We start from the raw sequence: 23,932 nt of genomic DNA on the forward strand, positions 1-23,932 counted from the left end.
CTATGTGGAGTTTGCATGTTCCTCCCTTGTGTGTGCATGTTGGTTTTCTCCGGGTTCTCTATTTTCTTTCCACAGTCCAACAACATGCAGATTAGGTTAATTGGACACTCTAAATTGAATGATTGTTCATCTCTGTGTGTTAGCCCTGCAAAGGACTAGTGACTTGTCCCCAGAGTGACCCCGCTTTTCACCCCATGTCAGCTGGGATTAGCTCCACTTTCCACAGGACCCTCATGAGGAGGATAAAGTGATAGAAGATGGATGGATGGATGCAATACATATAAATACAATTCTGCATTGATAACCAAAGTTACGCAGTGCTGTTACCTCTGTTGCTCATATTGTAAGCAAGTGCGGAAGCGCGCACACACACACAGACAGCCACCAAAAACAATACTTCACTCCCACTCTGTGGGGTGAAGTATTTATGACTCAGAAATGACTGTCTAACAAACAGGTGTAGATTTTATTTGGAGAGCCACTAAAACCATTTCTAATATTCCTGCTGACAGCCATGCTCAATGAAAGCAAGTCTGCCTGTCAGTCCATGTCTATGCTGCTACTTAGCAGAAGAGACCACCAGGGGGCGCGCACAGCCCAAGCAACACTGAAAATTGCAATTGCAATCGGAGAAAAAAAAGGAAAAGAAAAACTTTCACTTTACTTTTTTGCGGTAGAATGCATGAATACTACTGTAATTATATTACACATATGATATTAATAACACGTTAATATTTGACATTTTCAAGCGAAGTTAATTTTATTTACACAATATATTGTTTGTATGTCGTTTTAGCTTGAGGTCTGGCACAGATAATACTCCATACACGGGACATCAACGCCCAGCGGTGACGTGACCGGGTGGGGCGGGGAAACATTCCAACTCCCGTCTACTTTTGTCTCTACGTGGAGGAGACAGGACTGCAGACTGGAAGCTGTCTGATATTTTAGCCGTACTGACGGTGAGTACCAAATTTCCTGGCAACTTTCTAAGCAACAACCACTGAGAGTCAGAGTTAGCGTTAAATTAACAACCTCGTCTTCAGATTTCCTCTCTGTGTTAGCCGCTCTCCTCTGTCCAGAAGGCTGCGTTAGCTGAGTAAACACTGGTAGTTTCCTGTCTATAAAACTTGCATGGTGTGTCCGACTCCTTCGCTCCCGTGCCAGCGTTAGCTGCACCTTTGCTGTGGCTTACTCATCCTCACGGTGTTTCTTATCTCGTAAAACACCAATAAATACGTCTCCAGGTCAGTCACTGTGTGACTAGTGAACTTTCAGTTGTAATAAAAGTCATAAGTGCAATTAAAATACACAAAATAAACATAGAAGAGTGAGTTGTAACACGGATTGGCTGTTAATTTCACCGTGTTTATCTTTTTTTTATTGCTATCATCACTACTTTACATTTATGAATGTGACACATACCACAGCAAGGAGCTGGCGAGACAGAGAGAGTACGTTCATTTTGTTCATCGCAACACACCGGGGGAAGCCTCATGCATGGGTGGAGCCTGCCCTGGCTTTTTAAAACATTGCCGATAAACATGAAGCTGACGCATGAATGAGCCATACATAAGCAGCTGAAGCCTGAGCCACCAGGCCAGCCGTGTGCGTGTGTGTTCCCTTGTGTTTTGTACCTCTGTAGAACCTTTTATGGCCGGAGTCTCAAACTAGTCTCATCTAGTCTGGTCAGAAGATATGGAACAATCTATAGACCACAATACAAATGTATATGGTGTAAAATTAATCAATGAATAAAAAAAATAACTCATACGGAGACACTCAATAAAACTTGATATTAAGTAGTGGGACATATGAAATCGATTGTTGCCCGCAAGTTTGAGACCTCTGTTTTAATACTGACCTTGGCAGGACCAGTAGTCCTTATGGAGACCAAAACCTGATCCCATGAGGCAGGACCTCATTGCTGCTGAATGTTTTGTGCTAAGATGTGATTTGTGGTGAGGTTAGGGTTAAGCATTGGCTGGTTATGTTTAAGGTTGTTTAGGTTGTCCAAATGAATGGAAGTCAGTACAGTGTCCTGAGACGGGTGACTGTGCAACCCTGTGTGTGTTTGTGTGTGTGTGTAACCTCACTGTTTGCTCATGTGATGACAGTTCAGGTTTTTTTCTTGTTGACACGTTTAAATGCTGCAATGAGCTAAGTAAATGTTTTACCCCAGTTAAAAAGATCTGCCACTCCCTCTCTTTTGTGTCTCATTACTTTTACATTTGCAAAGTGGATTGTCACTCCCTGTACATACGTTTGTGCAAGTGTCCTCAAAAAATCATTAGTCTTCATGGAGTATTCATTTTGAAGTGGTTTTTCTAGTGTTGTTGACTGTTGATGGTTTTAAAAGCAGAGGTCAAGCAGCCCATCTACTTTGTCCCCACTTGGTAAACAACGTTCTCTGTCTTGTTTTTTTACTGCACCGAATGATTAGCCTGGTTCTTCCTGTACATCTTGGATCCCATTAAATGATCAGTTTGAGCATTAAACAACCAGGTGGACATATCTGATGTCAGGGGAAAAAAATCTAAATGTTTTGACGTGGTAAAGGGAGGTTTGTTGTGAATACATTTGCTCATCCAAGGTCGGAATTTCTTATTCAGCACTTTTTACTTGACATTGTGTCCTTGGTTAAAAGGCAGTTTTAGCTCTTTGGGACATGTGACACATACTCAGATTTTCAAACACCAACATCACAAAATATCACATTGAAACTTGGATGTAGCACTATTAGTGAATCAATGACTCCTGTGATATAACATTGTTGATTTTCTCTTCAATGGGATGTTTATAAATTGACCTTTTAAAAATATTCTAGACTTAAGCAGAGGTAGATTTTTTTTACGTTTATTTATTTCACACAATGAAAATAAATGTGCTACATCTGCTGCAGCATATGAAAACAAAAACAGTTAGTAAGTTTCACTTAGGGCAGAAACAATTATTCGATTCATCAATTACTAAATTAATCATCAACTATTTCAATAATCAATTTAACGATCAATCGGTTAAAGAGTGTAAGCGTGTTAAAGAATTAAAACAAGTTGTTGATTTTTTTCAGTTTCTTTTATGTCAATATTTTGTGGTTTATTTGCTAAATATAATAAAGAACTCCTTAAAACTTAATCATTTTTGTTTGTGGACAAAGCAAAACATTTGAGAATAATTTGGAGGTTTGAGAAACGTTGGTCAACTTTTTTTATGATTTTATTATCATGATTCATCCCTTATTTCTCTACAGTAGAGACTAAATGATCCCTGCAGTTGAGCACAAGGAAAAACTTAAACACATTGGTATTAGCAGGGGGTTTTCTAGAAAAAAACCCTGCAGATGGATAAACTTGGAATTCAAAAAGCACATATATGAGATATGAGTCCTATGAGATTATTGATGTTTTTTTGGTAAAACCATCGTTTTAAACTAGATTGAATGTCCAAGATTGAAGCTAAAGCTAAAGCTAAATTGGCATTTTGGTAAGAGGGTGCATTGCATCCGTTACCCTGTTACCCTTGAGTCTTTGGTTATTCCTTCAGAACAGAAGTAGTGAATCAGCTTTAAAAAAAGTGTCTACACATCCTTGATGGGAACTAAGAAAAAAAATCATTCATTTGACATCTGCTTGTCATTGATATCAAGTTTGAGGTCAAATTTCACACAATTGTGAAGTGCATGTGAGGTCTGCGTATGGCACCCCACAACAGCTGAAGTAAGAAGTGAGTTTTCCCCAGCATGTGCTTGAACCAAACAAACGTTCTTTTAAATGCAGACATGAGGTGACTGATGTTATCCCTGCACAGACAAACCAGACAGTCAGGAAGGAATAACTCTGCCTTTGTTGTGTTTCCGCCCTCGCACATGCTCACACCTGTGCGAATGAACAGGTTGTCCCGCTTTGTGTGCTGTCAGGTTTTTTAACAGGTTGTCTTCACCTGTTGAAAACATAGTAAGAGTGACAGCTGTTTATATACAGAAAGTTGTTTTTTTTTGAGAACTTGACTTTTTAATACCATGGTGTACCTTGAAACCGGTTGTCAGCCAATGGCAATTTATTACTTAAGTCCTATGAATTTGGATCAAGTAAACTAATCTTTCAACTAATTGTTCAGATTTGTTTTATTTTCTCAATTAATCTATTAATTGTTTGGTTCTTAAAATTTCTTTTTAAAACCAAAAAAAAAATCATTTGGTGTTTACAAATGATGATGTTCTCAAATGTCTTGTTTTGTACACAAACAAAAAAGGATTAATGCTGTCAAAACAGAACAATGCATTCATACATACACCAACAATTTGTCTTTTTCGCTTTTAATTTTGTTATGGTCGCCCACATGTCACTCTGTCACTTCACAACCTGTACCTATATGTACAGCTGTATGTATGATGCACTAGCACTTCATGGAGTCAACAAAAGGTGTCCAAAGTGTCATTTAAATGTCCACGTGACAGTCTCGCACACAATCCCCAAATTGACAGTAGCGCAACTGTTTCACAACTAATTGGCAAATAATAATTTAGTGTTAGAAGGGGCAGGACACCTCCGTGATTGCAACTATTTGTCTACATAATTGACAACATTGATAATTCTTTGATGCAGAATTTTTGTGTGAACAGTGGGGCTGTTGCTTTTTATCCGAAGTTAGATATTACTCTGAAAGTCCACGTTTGGACTGTAATTATGTGCTCAAATTGCAGTCTACGTCTCATAAGCACCTCGCCTCACTGCACGCTATCCTTCCAGTGTTGCCAACTCCTCAGTAAGGAAATGAGCTACTGGCTGTCCTAAAAGTCGCTGAATGGTCATCACCTAATTTGCGTAATTGACCTTGTGTATATAATTGTAGGAGAGAGGAATAACGAAGAGAGACAAAGTGAGTAAAAAACACAAAATTATTTAGAGCTACAAATTAACTTTTATCTGTAGCTTCTTGATTTCTTTTTTTATGTCACAATTCCAACCCTCCTTATTTATCTGGGCTTGAGACAGGCAAAAGTCACCCAAGAAACACACTTATTATTATTATTATTATTATTATTATTATTGTTATTAGTATTGCTGTTGTTGTTGTTGTTGTTTTTTTAGTGCAGTGATTTGTTGTAGACAAAGAAAAATTTACATTTATGTATCAAGTAGAGGCAGCTTCTCACATACATGATTAATGAGCAGTCTGGACACGGATGGGTGAACATCTACTGCATTGACTGCAGCTGGGAAGGACCAGAAAAAGTCAAACTGATGAAAATAGTTGACGATTAATTTAGTAATTGATTAATAAGGATTAATCAAATAATCATTGCAGCCCTAATTTGGTCTATTTTGCTTAATGATAACTTTTATTTTCAGTCCTTAGTCGTCCTGGCTTTCTTCATTCTGGCTCTGTTTCTGTGGTTGTATATATTGTACTTATACTTATTTGAATACAAAGTTTGTACACAGCACATATGCACATGCTCTGGGTTTCATGTAAATGCAGACATTTCCGTGAGCAATGCCATGTTTTGTGAAATGTATTGTTTATATTTTGTTCTGTTTCCTGTGGATAGGGCCTCAGTCAGTGTTTGGCACATCTTACATTTTACCTTTTTCCTATGTTACCTTGTCAAATATGTCACAAAATCTCCCCTAAGACTGCAGAACCATGTGATCGTCTCTGTGGTCTTATTAACACATAAACACAGTTTTTCCAATGACAAATTCAGTGCTCATGCAGTTTGCATGTTATAAAAATTCATCAGAGGTGTGCAACATTTGTAGACCTTGCGCCCAGCGTGCTGGCAGAGATGATGTCATTTCTGTTGCGCACAGCCTTGCAATGGCGAGTATAAAACCTTCATGCAAAGAAGGGTTGCATATCTTTCAGTCAAAGGCAATAATATGGAAATGGTGGTCCTTTACAGTTAAGTGTTGAGTGCATTCCGCCCAATTGTACTTGCTTTTGTGAAGTAATCACAGCAAACCCTCATAGGTGTGGCTGCTTACTTGTAGCAACTGTTTTCAGCAACAGCACAATAACCTGTTTTATGACATTCTGTTGAGCACAGGCCTCTTATACTTTACTTCAGATTCATCCTTTCATTTGTTGAAAATGACCATACTCAAGAGCAGGTTGCGAAGATTGGTTGATCATTTCATTTGAGTATTTCCAGTGAGTCACTATAAAGCCAAACTTTAATACCCAAACTATTTTCATGATGTGAGACATACACATACAATAATTGTTGTCATTGCCGCCTCCTTACCTGTCAATATAAGTGAGTGTTTTATTGCCATGGTCTGAAAAGGAAGTAGCCTGTTTTGGTGTTTATGAGTTTGCCTCACATCTGCAGGCAGTTCTGACTGCGACCATGTCCATGTTCTTGCAGACTACATTGGGTGTGTGCACATATGAACTTGACCACATTTGGGAAGGGTGCCCAATCTATTTGTGTGCCTCACATTTCCCATGTAACTGCATGGATGAAACTGAGGCATCAGAGCAGGGAGGGTCAGCACCAAGCATTTAACAGGGCCATCTGGGAGCAGCCCCACCCCTCCACTTTTAATTGACTGAAAGAGTCATCAAAGGTGACTGTTAACAACACTCATGCACTGTGTTTGGCTCACCAGTTTGACTGGTGCTCCAAACCATAAATAAGGGTATGGGTGGTATCAATTTCTAAAAGAAAAGTAGGAGTGTTGAAAGAGCTTGAATGAGTAGGGAAACGTCTGACAGATTAAATGCAGTCGCTCTAGTTTTGCTCTTGATTGCACCATCAGCCCCATTGCTCTGCCTGAGGCCTTCATCACCACTTAGTGGAGGTGGAGGGCATGGTCCATAGTACAGATTTCACACCTTTGGGGTGTTAATGTCCTCTAACTCAGCCAGACAAACCATCCATATGGAAGAGGCATCAAAGGCTGTGACAGGTTGACCTTGTAGTACTTGTTAGTGATAACACCACACCCAGCACGACGCCTTATTGCCACAGGAGCAATGTTTTAGTTCCCTCCCGACTTGCTAACGTTGTCAGCCGTGGTCATAGTTAGCTATGGGATTAAGTGGACTAGCAGCAGTAGCTTGTTATAGCTTGTTCTAGCCGGGCAGAAAATCTACTTCTACCCGTCAGTGAAGCTAATGCTACCTATTATTAGCAAAACATATAATTTATGCAAATGAATGACATGCCTGTAACCAAGCTATGCACTTGAACTGTTGGCCATGTTAGCTTAGCACTTAGTAGCATTATTATTAATGATAATGATAATGATGATAATAATAATGATAATATTAATAATAGTAATGATAAAATATAACACTAATTTTAATCATTTAACATACTACAGCTCTATAATTGAAAACAACACAAATAACTTATCTAATTTAAGTCATTTCCACAAGCACTGAAAGTCACATTGTTTTACGCTTTCTTACCTAACATCAAAACTTGGAGAATTTAATGTAGAATGTAATGAGAACAGTAATGTTGGTTTTAAGAAAACATTTTGTGAATGAGGCCCACTCATCTTTTGCACTGAGGCCAGGTTCACATTTCAACAGTGTCTGTGTTAGAGCTATGGTGGAAGTATTGATGTGCTCTCAGGAAGACGCAAGCTACTCAATTAAGGTTGTTTTTGCATTTAGCAGAGTGCAGGAATCTTCTCGTCTCTCCGAACACACAGCCCAGCTGTCAATGAAGGCAACTGTCTTTGGAGCCTGACACTTGGCACTCATTTTCCAGTGCACACAAGATTTATAGCTGGGGTTTGTGACAGTGAATACAAGCCCTCTATTCTTCTGCCCCACCAGCGTTATGATTCGCATTTGTCCCCAACCATCTGTGCCCTTTCTCTGTGTACTTAACCCTGCTTCTGTTTCCACTCGGCCCATGTCAAGGGTGTGACAGAGGTTGGCAAATGAGGTAATGTTTGTTGGCCCTTATTGTAGACAGGCTGACTTCAGCAGCCGCATTTCAAATCCTTGTGGGGAAGTTAAATATAGCAACACTGGCATTGTCGTTTTCCTAATAGTTTAGTCAGGATTTTGTGTAGAAGAAGAACACTCTGTTCACTGCTGGAATTTAAAACTGCTACTGCTTATGGTGATTTGAACCAGTGACTCTGGTTTTGTTGGTATTACCTAAAACATTTTTTTCCCACCATATTTGGCTTAAAATATATATAGTTGGCATTATGGCTGGGGAAAAAATCTATCACAATACACTTTTTTTTACATCGTTTGATGGGGCGATGTGGTTATGAATAATATCTCAATATTTTGAAGCTAATAAAGCTGCTTGTTTCTCTGGGCTCATGAAAACTTTCTTTAGAGATGTTTGTGCTTCTCAAAGGAGACTGACAATACACTGTAAATACACTCTAAAATAAAATATCTACTGTTTATGATCTGCATTACATGATCTTATATTACAGTTATTACCTTTCATTTCAGATTGTACTTGGTTTGTTTCTTTGTCTCTTTCAATTTTAAATGAAGGATATTTACATAAGTTAGAAACAATGAAGTTGCCTTTAAATATGGCTATGACTTTTAAATATTATTTTGTGGATTCCATGTAGATACATTTATCTGTATGGTGTCTGGAGTCATTCTTAGTTTCATAGGACAAAGATTTATTTTGTCATTACTTTGTTTTGTTTATGAGATCAGCGCAAAGGGAACTTAGTCACATCTTGAAGACCACTTTGCTACAGAGTCATCTTTCATTCATAAAAAGCATGCATACTCACTGAACTTAAGTCCATTGTTCAGCTCCTGAGTGTGTCTGTGATGCAGCTGTGGCCACAGAAGACACTCAATGGTTGAAATTACTCAGTTTTGAATGTTGGTCACTTTTAAAGGGACAGTTCTTCTTTTTGATAACTCTTGTGGCTTAAATATCCTGTGTGTTCATTGTGCTGTAAACAGAAACACTTGACCAGTTACTTATCACTTACTACTTACAGTATTATCAACTATTTTTACTCATTATACATTTATTAAATGTTTAAACCATATTTTCAATAAAGCAATAAAAAGCCATTTGGATTCACCAAAAACCAGACTGGCTATTAAAAAAGGTTAAACTTAAATTGATTTTCAAAATGGTAGGTGTAGGTTTGGTCCATTTAACTACCTGGACATTTTGCTGAACTGTTTTTTAACTCAGGAAATGGGAGAACTTTTCTGCACAGAAAAGAAATCAGAGCTCCCTCTCTTACTACCATACAGACCTCATCTTTGTTTTCTGAACATTTGTGTTAGAGAGAGGAATGCCATCATACCAGTTTGGCCCTGTTGAGTGAGGCAGCACCCCCTGCTCACGTCTGTGTAAAAGAAGCTCGCTTTACCCAGACCCATGCATTCCTTTGCCACTGCAGACTTGGAAGGAGGTTCTCTGAGTCATTCTTATTTTTAGTGATTTTTCAGATGTTGCTTTTGGGCGTTCGGGAACACAGTGTTTTGGTTCAAGCAAAATAATTCCTGTAAAGCTCAAAGAAAAAGAGTCACACAGATATTATTTTGTGACTTCAGACTGTAGATAGTGTTTGAGTGAATCCCTCTCCTAAGTGACGTCACACAACCAAGGTAATGCCCTCTGGCAGGAAACAATGCTGTTGAACTCTATAGACAGTACAGTACATACAAGACAACATGTAAATCAGGCAATATGTTGGACAACTCGTCTCTTTGCCTGCTGTTTTCATCATAAAAGTGAAGATGGTGGATAGATGTTGTGCAAATATTATTATTATATAATGAGAGCATTTTACCAGATCCCCACAGATCCAGAGAAAGGACAGAGGTGAATCACTGCTATGAAACATGTTCACAATGAGCAGAAGAAGACAGAGCGAACCCACTAGCATTAGATTTCTGTGGTTAGCTCTTGGTAAAACATGTACTTGGACTAGATTGACCAAGAGCTAGTCTGCACAACGATATTAACACAGCAATTATTTACATTACACTGCCTGTTGCTAATTCTAACATTATGCTAATGCATCCCTTCCAGTAACAACAGTGCTATCTTTACATGGTTTGTCACAGAGCCGGAAGAAACACATTTCTTCCGACTCTACCTTGACTAAGACGACGACAAAAAAAAAGAAATAAAACTTGCTTATACGTCGCACTTATGACCAGCACTTTATAGTTTGGCTTACTTGAAGCTCTTACTTACTTCTAGCTCTTGTTTGTACCCAAATGTTTAATGCACTTATTGTAAGTCGCTTTGGATAAATGACATACGTAATGTAACGTAATGTAATGTGTCCATTTGTTTTCCTCCGGGCTCTTGTAGTCTTTCAGTGACTCTCTGGAGAAAGATGAAGGGAAGTTAATCAGGAAGTTGAAGATGTCAGGAAACTGCAGGTCTGGAGTAATGTCTACACCTGTTTACAAAAATGGCATGCAGGGTGGATAAAAAAGATCAGATATATTCACTCGGTCAAGTTTTGCGATTGTTGGTTGATCTCCGTGGAGAGTGAACTCTGACAGGATGTCCAGTCAGTGTTTTTACTGCATCTTAGGTTGCCAACATGGTGTTTCATAGAAACCAAGTCATGTGACATCTGGACCTCTATTGAACCAGCATACAAGGTCTTTACTTTTCAGTGAAAACAGCTTCATAGATGCCGGCTCACAAAATGATCATGTTCTTATATCGTCACATGAAACTGTTACATGACAGCTATCTCTCCTCTTGCTACTGCTGCCACCTTGTGATAATGGATTAACCACAGATTTGGACTGGAGTCATTGGAGTATAAATATTACATTAAATCACTGAAGAAACATTTGTTTTGTATCCTTTCAATACATTATCAATAGTCCCCGTAACTGAGCAACTTCTCATCACAAAAACCCTTATTTTTCACTATTTTTTCTCTTATTTATCTTTTTTTTGAAACAGGAAAGAATTTGATTGTTGTTTACACTGACACAGACATACCCGGTGTTTGTTTTTCAAAAAATGCATGAATCAATGGTTAAATTAGTCGTCAACGTTTTTTGATTAGTTTGAGTGTTTTTATTTAGTAATCAAAACAAGCTCTCTGAGTTTCCAGCTTCTTAAAAGTGATTTTTATTTCTGGTTTCAGTGTACCCTTATAATAAAGATTAAATCTGTGGACAAAATAAGAAGGAACATCATCATTCAACAGTTGTTGTTTTTTTTGCCCTTTTATGGACCAAACAAGTAGTCAATTAATCAAGAAAATATTGACCGATTAATTGATAATGAAATTAAAATTATTTCAGTTGATTTGTAGAACAGATAGAGAAAATAAGGTTGCATTTTAAATTATCCTTAATGCACAACACTACAGTAAACGAGCCCGTTATAAACAACTACTTCACCCTGTTTACTGTACAATGGAACTGACAGGAAATTACTTTGATTATAGGAGACACAAAAAGGAAGAGAGATAAAGGGAACAGCAGATATGAGCAGCAGGGGTGAAGATCAGCTGGGATCAGTCAGGGGAAGACTAGTGCATGAGAAGTGACTTTTTTGTCAAGCTGTTCTGTTGGGTTAAGTTCACTTTTTAAAGATGTGTTCAGGAGACCTATCAAAAGGTTGACAACTTTACTTCCTGTAATTTCAAGACCCAGCTAATGAATCTGCATTCTTTTTTTTCCCCCCGCAGTTCCACCTCCCTTTTTCTGACTGACCACCTCAGGTCAATCACAGAAAGATGACTGGAAAGATAACAAAAGATGAGTTGCTGGAGATGAGGGAAGTCTTTAACAAAATTGGTGAGTACAAGTTTGTACCCAAATGTATTGTATGTCAATTATTACGACACTTGAAACCTTTAAACTGTGATAAATAATTTTGCTTTATAATTTTCTTTATCTCTGTAGATCTGGACAGCGATGGCTATATCTGTGATTATGAACTCAACGAGCTCCTCAAAGAAGCTGGCCATGACCTACCGGGGTTCATGGTTCGTGAGATCATCCAGAAACTTGACAGAAACCAGGACAATAAGATCAGCTTTGAAGAGTTTTTGTCGGTATGTAAAGTGGATATGAGAATAATTTCACACTGTCAAGTGAGATTTTTGTTGTTATATCTTTTTTTTAGTAGTGCATACTTGGGGCGGGGCGGGGATGTGGATATAAGGTCAACAAAGTGGTGTGAGTTCCAGTGTTTTGTTTCACCAGTGATGATGGAGCAGCCATTTAGGGACTACAATGAGATTCAGCGTCTCAACATGATGAGGGTGGAGCTAAGGGGTTTGATACAAGGACCTTTTTGAGGGAAAAACATATGATTAAAAGGTTAAACAAATATAATGCACCAAAACAATAATAATTGTAAAATAAACATAACTGCATTGCAAACACTTTAATATTTCATTATGAAATGGAGTGGACCAAAGTCAAACAATGAAAAACTAGTACTCAAACTAGAATTGACAGTGTTCCAGTCACATTCTCTCCTTGTGTTCACACAGGAAGACTTTGCCTGAAATATGGCATTGTACCATTGTGTTGGGAAAAGCGTGGATTTCAAAAGCAGGGTTCAATGAAGCACCATTTGACCACATATATTCTTTTTGCATGACAATGACACCCTAGATTTAAATGTATAATGTGATTATCCTCTTCACGGACAACATATGGACATTTTAGGCTAAAAAATGTTGTAGATTTGAGGGGCAATTGTAATCATTCACCATGAGGTTTTTGTTTCATAGTAAGTGCACAAACAATGCAAACTCGGGCTGCACTTAAATTAATAATTAATCATCAACTAGTTTGATTGTCGATAAATTGGTTGGGTTTGTTTTTTGTCATTAAAACAAGTTCTCTGATTTGTTAGCTTCTTAAATGTGAATACTTTCTGGTTTATGTGCTCCATATGACAAAGAAATAGATTAAAACTGAATAATTTTGGTTTGTGGACAAACCAAGATATTTAGAGGTTTGGGCAACACCGATCAACATTTTTTATCATTTTATGGGCTAAAGGATTTATCTAAAACATAATCAACAGATTAATCAATTGTGAAAATGTCTGTTAGTTGCAGCTCTAATGCAAACTGGCACTGTGAGACTCTTTGTCATTTTTTAAAACAAATTTCTAATAGAGCTGAATAGCTCATTGTTGTTGCACCAACGCCTATGGGGTTGTGGCCACTGATGAAGCAGTGATAACTTCAGGTCAGGAAATGTTGCACATATTATGATTGAATACCTTTTTTTTTGTTGGAATATATAACACTCTCAGGCCACAGAGCTCACTGTGCTCTCTGATAGGCTTCAGACTACTGAGAGCACACTTGTTTACATGTAATTATTTAATGTTGGGATCACTACATCACACTTATATGCACAAAACACCCTGAATTGCCTTCAATGACCTGATGTTTTCCTGGACTTAATAATAATTAGGAATGCACCAAAACCACAAAGTACAGTTACTTAAATTTGTACTTAAATTTTGCTTTTCACTTCACAACATTTGGGTTCGACGTAAAAAGTTGACTACAGTATAAGACAACCAAGAACCTGTGTGTGTGTGTGTGTATCCCCATATATCTCTTATATGCAGGTATTGTAGAAATATTGATTTGATTTATATTGCGATATATCGATATTGAATGATGTGAAGTATATCAATACTAAGATGTTTTTCCCCATATCACCCAGCATTAAATTGTTGTATACATTTTGTTTGGTCTTGTTTCAGATTGTCCAGGAGCTGAGGGGCAGTGAAATAGCAAAAACATTCCGCAAGGCCATCAATAGAAAAGAAGGGATCCTGGCTATAGGAGGGATGTCTGAGTTGTCGAGCGAAGGCACACAACACTCATTCTCTGGTGAGTCACAAAGAGTCCTCACCTCATGGACACGGTCTCCTTCCTTTTCTCCAGTTTTCTCCAACATTGCTGCTAGTGTTTGTCTTAAAGTGCTGACTTGCAGTTCAGGTACAGATTCATCATCTAAGTAATCATTACAGGCAATGCTGTCACATCGTTGTTGGTGCTTTGCTTTTAGCTGAGGCTTGTATGCTTGTACAAATTTACAGAGGAAGAGCGCTTTGCATTCGTGAACTGGATCAACACGGCTCTGGAGAAAGATCCTGACTGCAAACATGTTTTGCCCATGGATCCCAACACAAGCTCCCTGTTCTCGTCTGTTGGCGATGGTATCGTACTCTGGTGAGAGACTCAGTTTTTACTGCGCGGCTGTCCACTCGATCACAAAGCTACCACTGAAGACGTAAATGTACCAGTACCTCCATCAAGGTTCAAGATTCAATTTATTGTCCGTTTTTTAAAATTATGTTAAGAACATGAAGAATGAAAATTGCTTCTCAGGTCCATCAGAAATAAATATACATGAAATACTTAAACCAATAGTCCTAACTTGAGAGCATAATAAATAAAACCTTGTTAAAAAATAATTTTGTTAAAACTGAGAAGCATAAAAAAAAAAATGCATCGAGTCAGTACGATCTCATTTTACTGAATGTCATGGTCACAATCAGTCAATATTCTCTTTTGCTTTTTTATACATGAGCCTGAATGAGTCCTCCAGTGAGAGAGAGGTGCAATTGAATTTGCGTGTGTGTGCTTGAGGGATGTATGTGTGTGTTGCGTGTGTGCACATGCGTGCATCGGGGCGGAAGTCCACCATGCACAATATGGAAAGCAGATTAGAATGAATTTAAATCTAGTATAATGGTTGGGGAAATGCTGTTGATTGAACATTGCATTGAATGTCTGCAAAGCTCATGTTTACTTCTGTGTGTTTGCATAGCAAAATGGTCAACCTGTCAGTGCCAGACACTATTGATGAGAGAACCATAAACAAGAAGAAGCTGTCGAGGTTTACAAAACAGGTCAGTCAAACACAGATTTGTGCAGTTAACTTTCCACCTTTTTTTATGCAAATGTTCTCACAATGAATGCTCTGTACCTTACAGGAGAATCTTAACCTGGCCTTGAACTCTGCGTCTGCCATTGGCTGCCATGTGGTGAACATTGATGCTTTTGATTTAATGGAGGGGAAGCCACATCTGGTGCTGGGCCTGTTGTGGCAGATCATCAAGATTGGTCTGTTTGCCGACATTGAGCTCAGCAGAAATGAAGGTAGAGGCAACAGTTGAGGGCACTCATTACACATGGGTTCGGATTTGAGTCTGTGCTCCTGTCACACTTCCGAGTCTTGGGTCAAGTTGCTTAACCGATCTTTAACATCCCCCTTGGCAGCGCTGGCAGCATTACTGAGAGATGGGGAAACACTGGAGGACCTAATGAAGCTGTCTCCAGAGGAACTGCTCTTACGCTGGGCTAACTTTCACCTAGAAAATGCTGGCTGGCAGAAGATCAACAACTTCAGCTCTGACATCAAGGTAGGTCTACACTTTTTTACCCCCATGGGAGTCATAATCCCACCTCTCTTGCTCTTGCATCACTATTGCTTATCTTTGCTGTTGTCTTCCTCTTCTTGTTTTCGGAGATAGTTTGGTCTATTCTCTTAATGATAACTTTGATGGTCTTTCCTTAGTTAATTCTGCTTCCGTAATGTATATCCATCCATACTGCTATGTTTTTGTTTGAAAGCACGAATTTCAACCAAAAACAATCAGTGTCCAAATAAGCATATTATAATAAGCATATTATGTGTAAGTGGTTAAAATTCAGTGCAGCTATTTTTATATGGGATGATCAACAACGACTTGGACCTGAAAATGAAAGTGTTGGCTGCACCTTTGGTTCACAGCTGATAGTGCCTCCTTAGCTCATAACAACCAACCAGGAAGCGAATGTCTAGAACTGCATTATTGTTTTTAAAGTTCTCCATTCTGTTTTTGAAATGGAGCCAATAACATTTTCAAACTTCACAGTTTATGAGGTTGGAAGGTTTCTGCACGAAGCGTTTGTTGTTCTATTTTCAGGTTCATGTCAGTGTTTGCACAAGCAAGTCAAATAAAACATAGAAGACATCGCCCAACCGTAGAACACATCATAGGATAGTGGTTCTCAATTATTTTCTGTCAGGACAGACAGTTTTTCACACCCCCTGAATTTAAATACTATTGAGAACCTGATAATATTTATTTATATACCTGTATAAACCTCTGTATGAGTTGTCCCGCCCTAGCCTCTCAGGTTTAACCCTTCCTCCCACAATCCAAGACGTATGAGGATAAAGCAGTAGACAATGAATTAATGAAATCTAAAGTAAACGCAGCATATAAAGAAGAATGTATGACATGTATGGCACATAAAAAGGCTGTCTGAAAATCTGTTTGTTTGTGTGTGTTTCCATAATTCTAGGATTCAAGGGCCTATTTTCACCTCCTGAATCAAATCTCTCCGAAAGGAACAGAAGAAGACCAACCTCGCATTGACATCAACATGGGAGGCTTCAGTGTAAGAGCTTAGAGCTTTTGACTGTCGGTGTTCACAGTTGACTATCTTCACCACATGGTGACAGCTGTACAGTGTCTGATGGGAGCATGTGTTCTGTGTGTTGCTCAGGAGAAAGACGACATGAAGAGGGCAGAGGCCATGCTGCAGCAGGCTGACAGACTCGGCTGTCGACAGTTTGTCACTCCAGCTGACGTCGTCAGTGGGAACCCCAAACTCAACCTCGCTTTTGTGGCCAATCTGTTTAACAAATATCCAGCACTGACCAAGCCTGAAAATGAGGACATTGACTGGGGACTTTTGGAAGGTAGGGGCACTGGAATATAATGTGTTTTACACAATTCTCCCATCGTCCATGTCCAAACTTGAGGTCAAGTAGTAAGAATTTCAAACCTCCCTACTGTATTATTTACGTTAAGTTTAAAGGGATAGTTGAGTTTTTTTTTTAAGTGTGCTTGTATGAGGTAGTGACACATATTGCTGCTGACTATGCTATGTGCGCCCCTGGCCCCCTGCACCATGAAAAAAGCTTGTTTCAGATGTCTTTGCCGCCGATGGATATCTAAACGTGATACATCTTTAATTTCAAATTTGTTCTTTGATTTGTTTTTTTATTTAATCTATAAGCTTGGTTTGTTCTGAATTTAAATTATTTGGCCCTGTCTGCTCTTTAACTTAGTTTTTGGTTGAGTCCGACACCCCTGAGCCTCATTCTATAAGTTTGTGCCACTTAGGTAAATCCAAATGAAGGATATCAAACACCAAAATTACAAAAATAACAAATTAAACTTACTAATGGAGGCAGCAGTAAATCAACCTCAATCTCCTGTGTGCCTGGACATTGGTGTGGGGAGTGAGTGCTTTACAGAGCAACATAAGTTTCAGTTTCCAAAGGGAAAAGGCTGTTTATATAAATGATGAAGCACAAAACTATTAAGTAATTGTTTATTTGAGCACATATAGACTGAGATCGTGGATGTGTCCCCACTGGTGATGCTCCATGTCTCAAGCTGGTTCCCTTTGCAGAGGGTTTGTACAACACTATCGGTGCTATGTGTCCTTACTTCATACAACCACACTTACAAAAGTCTGAACTATAATTTTGAAATCCTGACAATTTGATGTTGGGTAATAAGTATTTAACATGCTTACTGTAGGTATTATTTGTTAAGTGTTTAATCGTCACAAAGTCATCGACAGATAATCCTCTTCATCAAGGCTCTATGGCTGGGGTTTAATCAGATTAGATTGACAGCCACCTGGAAATACAAGCAAACAACCCCATAGCTGTCATCATCTTCTTATTAAAAGGTTTTCAAAGTCATAGTTGTGTGATGACACACGTTTTTCCAACCAACACCAGCTCTTTGTAAACCAGAAAGGAAGGACCCTGGCAAAAGACATGAAAATACAGATCTCTCATGTGAAATGCTTCAAACTTTGCTCCCAAAATATCTAGTCACCACATGATATAGTCACCACACCTTACAGATTTAAACAACAGCAATAGTAGACGTAAAATACAACATAAAATACAACGCCACTGGAAAACATACAAAATGACAGACATATAAAATTACAGAGAAATGCAATGTGACTGGATAAAATAGGTAGGGGGTGAGGCAGTGAAGACATTTTACAAAAGTGCGTTTTGAGGTGGGACCAGAGTGCGGATGTGCAATGGAAGTGAGTTCCAGAGTCTAGGGGCAGAGCAGCTAAATGTCCAAGTACCCAGTGAAGTGAGTGGGAAAGAAGGAGTAGAAAGCAGGGCGGCAGATGAGAAACGGAGTGTTGCATGGATGGAAAAAGGATGTACATGAGATGTTGTTGACGTGGGATGTGAGTGAGAGGGTATTGTCCAAGGAGTAAGAGGATGGTGAGAAGGCCAGCTGCTAAGAGAAGACCATTCATTATTTGTGTTAGAGCTGTTTCAGTGCTGTGGTTGGGACAAAACCACTGTTTATGATCTGTATTACATGCTTAATATACAGTTATTACCTTTCATTTCAGAGAATACCTGGTTTTAATTGTTAAATGAAGTTTATTTACATGTGTTAGAAACAATGAAATTGACTTAATATACTATATTATTTGCTATAGCAAAAAGAATTGGGCTTAAAATTAAAGTGGTTTTGTTGACTCCATGTATTTTAAATGAATATATAATTAATATAGATTTTTTGTGTATTTCACTTACTCAATGTAAATATGATGATTATCAATACAACAGTCTTTGAAATCAGGAGAATTCAAGACAATGATCAAAATATAAGACCATATCTTGTGTCATTGTCACTATATATATGCAATATATGGATATTGTATGATGTATATTATAGATCATATCATAGATCATGCAATATCCATATATTGCCCAGCCCTGCTGAACATTATATATTAGTAGGTAAGTGATAGGCACCAGAAATGATAATGAATGTAAAACCACACCAACTGAGCTGCTGTTGGATCACATGGAAGTCCCCTAAATACATGATCCTGTGTTAACTAGGTGAAACGAGAGAGGAGAGAACATTCCGGAACTGGATGAACTCTCTGGGAGTGAACCCAAATGTCAATCATCTGTATGGGTAAGTACTACTTACACAACAAGAATGTATCACTTCACAAATCTAAATTGTGACAAGAGCAAATTTGCATACTGACTATTTTTTACTTGCCATTTCTGTAGCATCAAATATGTTAGTTGATTTTCAAGTTGTTTGAGAACTTGTTCTAGTTTAAAAAAGAATAAGTAAAGTAACGGAAATGATCAGAACTTGCACGCTGACTGTGTCCCATGACCCGTGCATGGACCCGTGTTTCATGGTACATGAACTCATAGCAGGGTGAAGGTCACCCCAATCAAAGCCTGAGCATGTGTAACTTCTGGTTTTGGGTCTGTGCCACAAAAAGAACTACAATATTCTACTTCATGGTATACGTCACAGAATATTGTGTGCAAACAGTTTGTCTACAATGAACAATTGGTTATAAAAGCCTGGTTGAAAACAACAGCTACGCAAACTAAAGCACTATTGTTTGTTTGACGTTTTTTTCCACTGGGTTAGTTTTCATTTCGTTTTTTTATTTTTTTATTATTATTATCGTGCCATATAATTTACGACAGTAGTAATAAACCAACGTGTTAACCAACTGTAAGGGGAACACAAGAGCAAGTCCTACATTGTGTTACTTTAAAAAAATAAGAATACTGATCAGTTATTATTATGCCCTGTCCACGTGAGTGTTTAAAACTGAGCTTTTAAAAAAACCTGTTTTGTTCTTCCATCCACATGTAAACACATTTTTTTGTTACTGAAAACAAAGACTTTTAAAAACTCTGGCAGAAGTGGAGATTTTTAAAAAGTCAAAGTTCACCATCTATGTGTGGACAGTGTGACCACAAAGGCACTGTCTTACACTGTGTGTGACTTGTGAATTGTCAATAAAGCTCTAATATGTATAATTTAATTAGAACAAAATCTCTGAATTTACTTAACATCCACTAAACATCTGATCTAACTAATATCTAAACACATTTCTTTTGTATAGAGACCTACAGGATGCCATTGTCATCTTTCAGCTCTATGAGAGGATTAAAGTGCCTGTTGACTGGAAAAATAGAGTCAACCAACCTCCTTACCCCAAACTGGGAACCAATATGAAAAAGGTAAGTGACATTCCTCTCAGTCATTCCAAGACAAGAACCTTTGTTGTTGGTTGTCTTTTAGCATCTGTTCTATGTTGTGTCTACTAGTTGGAAAATTGCAACTATGCAGTAGACCTGGGCAAAACAGCCAAGTTCTCTCTGGTTGGCATCGGCGGGCAGGACCTGAATGATGGCAACCCCACCCTGACTCTGGCACTGGTGTGGCAGTTGATGAGAAGGTGAAACATCACAACAACAACAACAACAACTTTGTTTTGTCAGATTTTATTTTAGAATTTATTTAGAGTGTATTGTCACTGCACAAACATCGTAAAAGAAAACTTTTCATGAGTCCAGAGAAACGACCTGTGTGCAGCTTTATGTCCACATATATCTCCTGTAAAATATTAAGATATTATTTATAAGCCATATTGCTCAGCTTTAAGAGATGATTGAATACTATGAAGTAATATCTTCTGGGATCAAAGCTCTTCGTTAAGCACACTTAACCATGATGTTGATGCAGTTGACGTGCCTCTGAGCAAGGCACCCAAACCCCTATTGCTCTCTGGGTGCAGATGAGTGCTGCTCACTGTTCCCACGCCTGGTGTGTGTGTGTGTGTGTGTGTGTGTGTTCACTACTGGTGTATAAGAAGGATGGTTACATCACCAATTGGTGTGTTTGCAACAATAAGTGTTCTTCCTCAAATTATTTGATTAATAACATAACATAATATAACATAAAAATGACTGTAATGCCAGAAAATGTTGCCCTCTGAACCTTTGAAAACAAACTACCTGAAGAGTATTTTATCCACCAAAGTATGTTAAGGATTTAAATGACTGGTGGCGAGGATAAGAGCCAAAACTCTTTAATATATTTATATATACGGATGCACAGGGTTATTTCCAAATGTTATTCAGTCATTATGTCTGTGTGGTATTTTGAAACACTACAATTACCATCAATCGTCATCGTCAGATTCATTGTGATAATTGTCTATTTACTCTAAACAAATTCTAGGAGGTTGGTGGTTATAAAGCTCTCTGTCATGCCAGTGGTGCATAGTATGAGCGTGTTCTTCCAGACGAAACCACATTTCCATGAACTCACTTGGCTCCTGTTTCGAAGGATGTGTATTGCCATATTTAGTTTTTCTCCATTTCGTTGCTTTCTTTATGTCGACTTTTCTGACTTGAGAGATGAACAAAATCACAACAGTACTCATGTCCTTGCTGCTCAGGAAAGACAAAAGTGTGTTTTTGACTTTTGTTGTTTAGTCTTTGCCTCACGTTCCCACATCATTTATTTAGACAAAAGTTACATTTCCATCATGTGCCTAAAAAGAATCTCTACCTATCTTGCAGATATACGTTGAATGTGTTGGAGGATCTGGGAGATGGACAGAAAGTGAATGATGACATCATTGTAAAGTGGGTGAACGAAAAATTGGCAGGGGCTGGAAAATCAACCAAGATTTCAAGCTTTAAGGTAAAGTTGTTGTGTGAGTTATATCAAAAGATGTTAAAGTCCTAAACAAAAAACAAATTTGGCTTCGTCTCCCCTTAGAAAAATGTAACACTAACCACCTTGAACCACCTACATGATTAAAAAGTGGTTTAAGGGTTTTAAAATGAGGTTTTAAATCACTTTGTCTGCTCTGAGGAGGTGCGGATGTGGCCACTCTCTATTCGCTTAAATGACGACCAACGACCAAAGATCATCAGTTTTTGTGCAGAATTGAACTGTAAATGCTCTTAGTAAAGTTCCTGTTTAACAAACATGTAGAAAATCACCATTCACCTGCTCTGGTCGCACCTAAAAAAAAACACCTGATCGGTATAAAAATATGTCATTTAAACATGCCAATCTGAAAACTCTGATCTGATGCAGTCTATTCAGACAAATGTCATTCTGAACGAGAGGGCTGGTATATGCTGGTCATCATTGGGATTGGTATTTATATGAACAATCGATCCATTCATGACTTCCTGGTTTGGTGCTGTCATGTGTCTGAGCCACAGGAACGTCTTTCTGTTTTTTTAATGCTGGAAAAGGATGAAAACTCCATTCCAAAAAAGAATAATGAAAAGACACGAAAGTCACACACACATATGTATGTGTATATATATATATATATATATATATATATATATATATTTATATATATATTTATATATATATATATATATTTATTTATATATATATATATATATATATATATATATATATTTATATATATATAAATATGTATATGTATGTATGTGTATATATATATGTATATGTATATATATATGTGTATATATGTATATATATATATATATATATATATATATATATATATATATATATATATATATATATATGTATATGTATATGTATATATACAGACATTGTGGACTTAAGAAGGTATGCATTTTATGAAGACAGCCTTTCATGCTGCAGGAGTTAAGTCAAGCACATACAGAGTTTAGTCAATGTTGACTATGTGTTAGTACCTCTGTAGTGTCCTACAGACCAAGAGCCAACAAATGTTTAAAATGAAAGTCTGTGTGTGTGTTGCATCATCATCATCAGGACAAGGCGATCAGCAGCAGCTTGGCAGTATTGGAGCTGATAGACGCCATCCAGCCTTCAAGCATCAACTATGACCTGATAAAGACCAGCAGCCTCTCTGAAGAAGACAAGCTGGAGAATGCCAAGTATGATACTGTGTGGCTAAAAGCAGCAGACATTATACATTATTTAGATTTTCACCATGTTGCTGAACCTAACCACCTCTCCCTCTCCCCCCAGATATGCCATCTCTATGGCGAGGAAGATCGGAGCCCGTGTTTACGCTCTCCCAGAAGACCTCGTGGAGGTCAAACCCAAAATGGTGATGACGGTGTTTGCCTGTTTGATGGGTCGGGGGATGAATCGAGTCTAATAGACTGGCTGGGATTGTGACACTTTCTAAACCTGTACCCACAAGCCATTCGAGTTTTAAACGAGCTCCACCTGCTGAAGGAATGAAGATTGACGTGGTTTGTTTGTTTTTTTGTTCTTTGAAGGAGAACCCTGCAGTCAGAATCATAAAATTGCATGTATCCCTGCCTCTTTTATTAGAGAAGAATTTGAGTCCAAAAACCTAAAACCCTTCTAAAGAGAGATGGGTCTCTAATGACTAATGACAACTTGTTACTTTCCAAATCTGCAATACTTAATGTATAAGAATGCTGTTTCTTTGTTTTCTTTTTCCTGTCAGCCTATTTCCAGCTGCGAGGTTGTTTACATATTTTTACTCAGACTGATTAAGAAAGAATGAAGTCCTTGACTAAGTAACACACATTCCTGGACATCGTGGCATGACTGGGCAAAACGAAAAGAGAGAGTCAGAGAGTTTGAATACTTGGGTTCAGCACACGTCACAAAACACCCAAATGTTCACTCTTACTTAATGAAGTACAGGCGGGTCTTAATAACTGGCACTATAAACTTCCACATATCTGCAGTCCATTTGGACTAATATGAAGCCCTTTTGTGCTGTCTGGATGCGTATACTTGTTCTTTTTTTGTTTCTTGGGATTATTTGATTGGTAAATTCTGGTTTTGGGGCATGTGGTTTGTTATTATCTTTATTTTTTTTGCGTCTGTTATTTTGGATGTGGAGCGGGCTGACTGGACTCTCCTGACTCCTGCTGTGCTTTCTTGTCTTAAAGATGACATGTACAGGTGCTTTGACCATTTCCCCTTTTTCCCTTTTGTATTCAACATTAGCAAATATAAACAGTAATTCCATGATATTCCATGACAATGGCCAAATAGTGTTTGGTCTCATGTTCATATGTACTCAAGTGCTTTACATGTAAACGATAAATATGACTTTGAAAAATGTATAAATATCTTTGGAGTTTGTTTGAATAG

General features: G+C 38.0%; 1 protein-coding gene across 1 annotated transcript; it reads left to right on the forward strand.

Moving 5' to 3' along the window:
* The first annotated feature begins 878 nt into the window (after window positions 1-878).
* pls3 (plastin 3 (T isoform)) lies at window positions 879-23,902 on the forward strand. Its single transcript, XM_044041525.1, has 16 exons — window positions 879-962; window positions 11,637-11,745; window positions 11,854-12,005; window positions 13,688-13,817; window positions 14,027-14,159; window positions 14,761-14,842; window positions 14,927-15,092; window positions 15,213-15,355; window positions 16,284-16,379; window positions 16,488-16,683; window positions 18,886-18,964; window positions 19,929-20,046; window positions 20,134-20,264; window positions 21,394-21,517; window positions 22,604-22,728; window positions 22,823-23,902. The coding sequence occupies exons 2-16, from the start codon at window positions 11,685-11,687 to the stop codon at window positions 22,953-22,955; spliced, it is 1,869 nt and encodes a 622-aa protein (XP_043897460.1). The 5' UTR covers window positions 879-962; window positions 11,637-11,684; the 3' UTR covers window positions 22,956-23,902.
* Window positions 23,903-23,932: the final 30 nt, after the last annotated feature.

Source organism: Solea senegalensis, linkage group LG13 (assembly GCF_019176455.1).
Source record: "Solea senegalensis isolate Sse05_10M linkage group LG13, IFAPA_SoseM_1, whole genome shotgun sequence".
In the NCBI taxonomy this organism is placed as follows: Eukaryota; Metazoa; Chordata; class Actinopteri; order Pleuronectiformes; family Soleidae; genus Solea; species Solea senegalensis.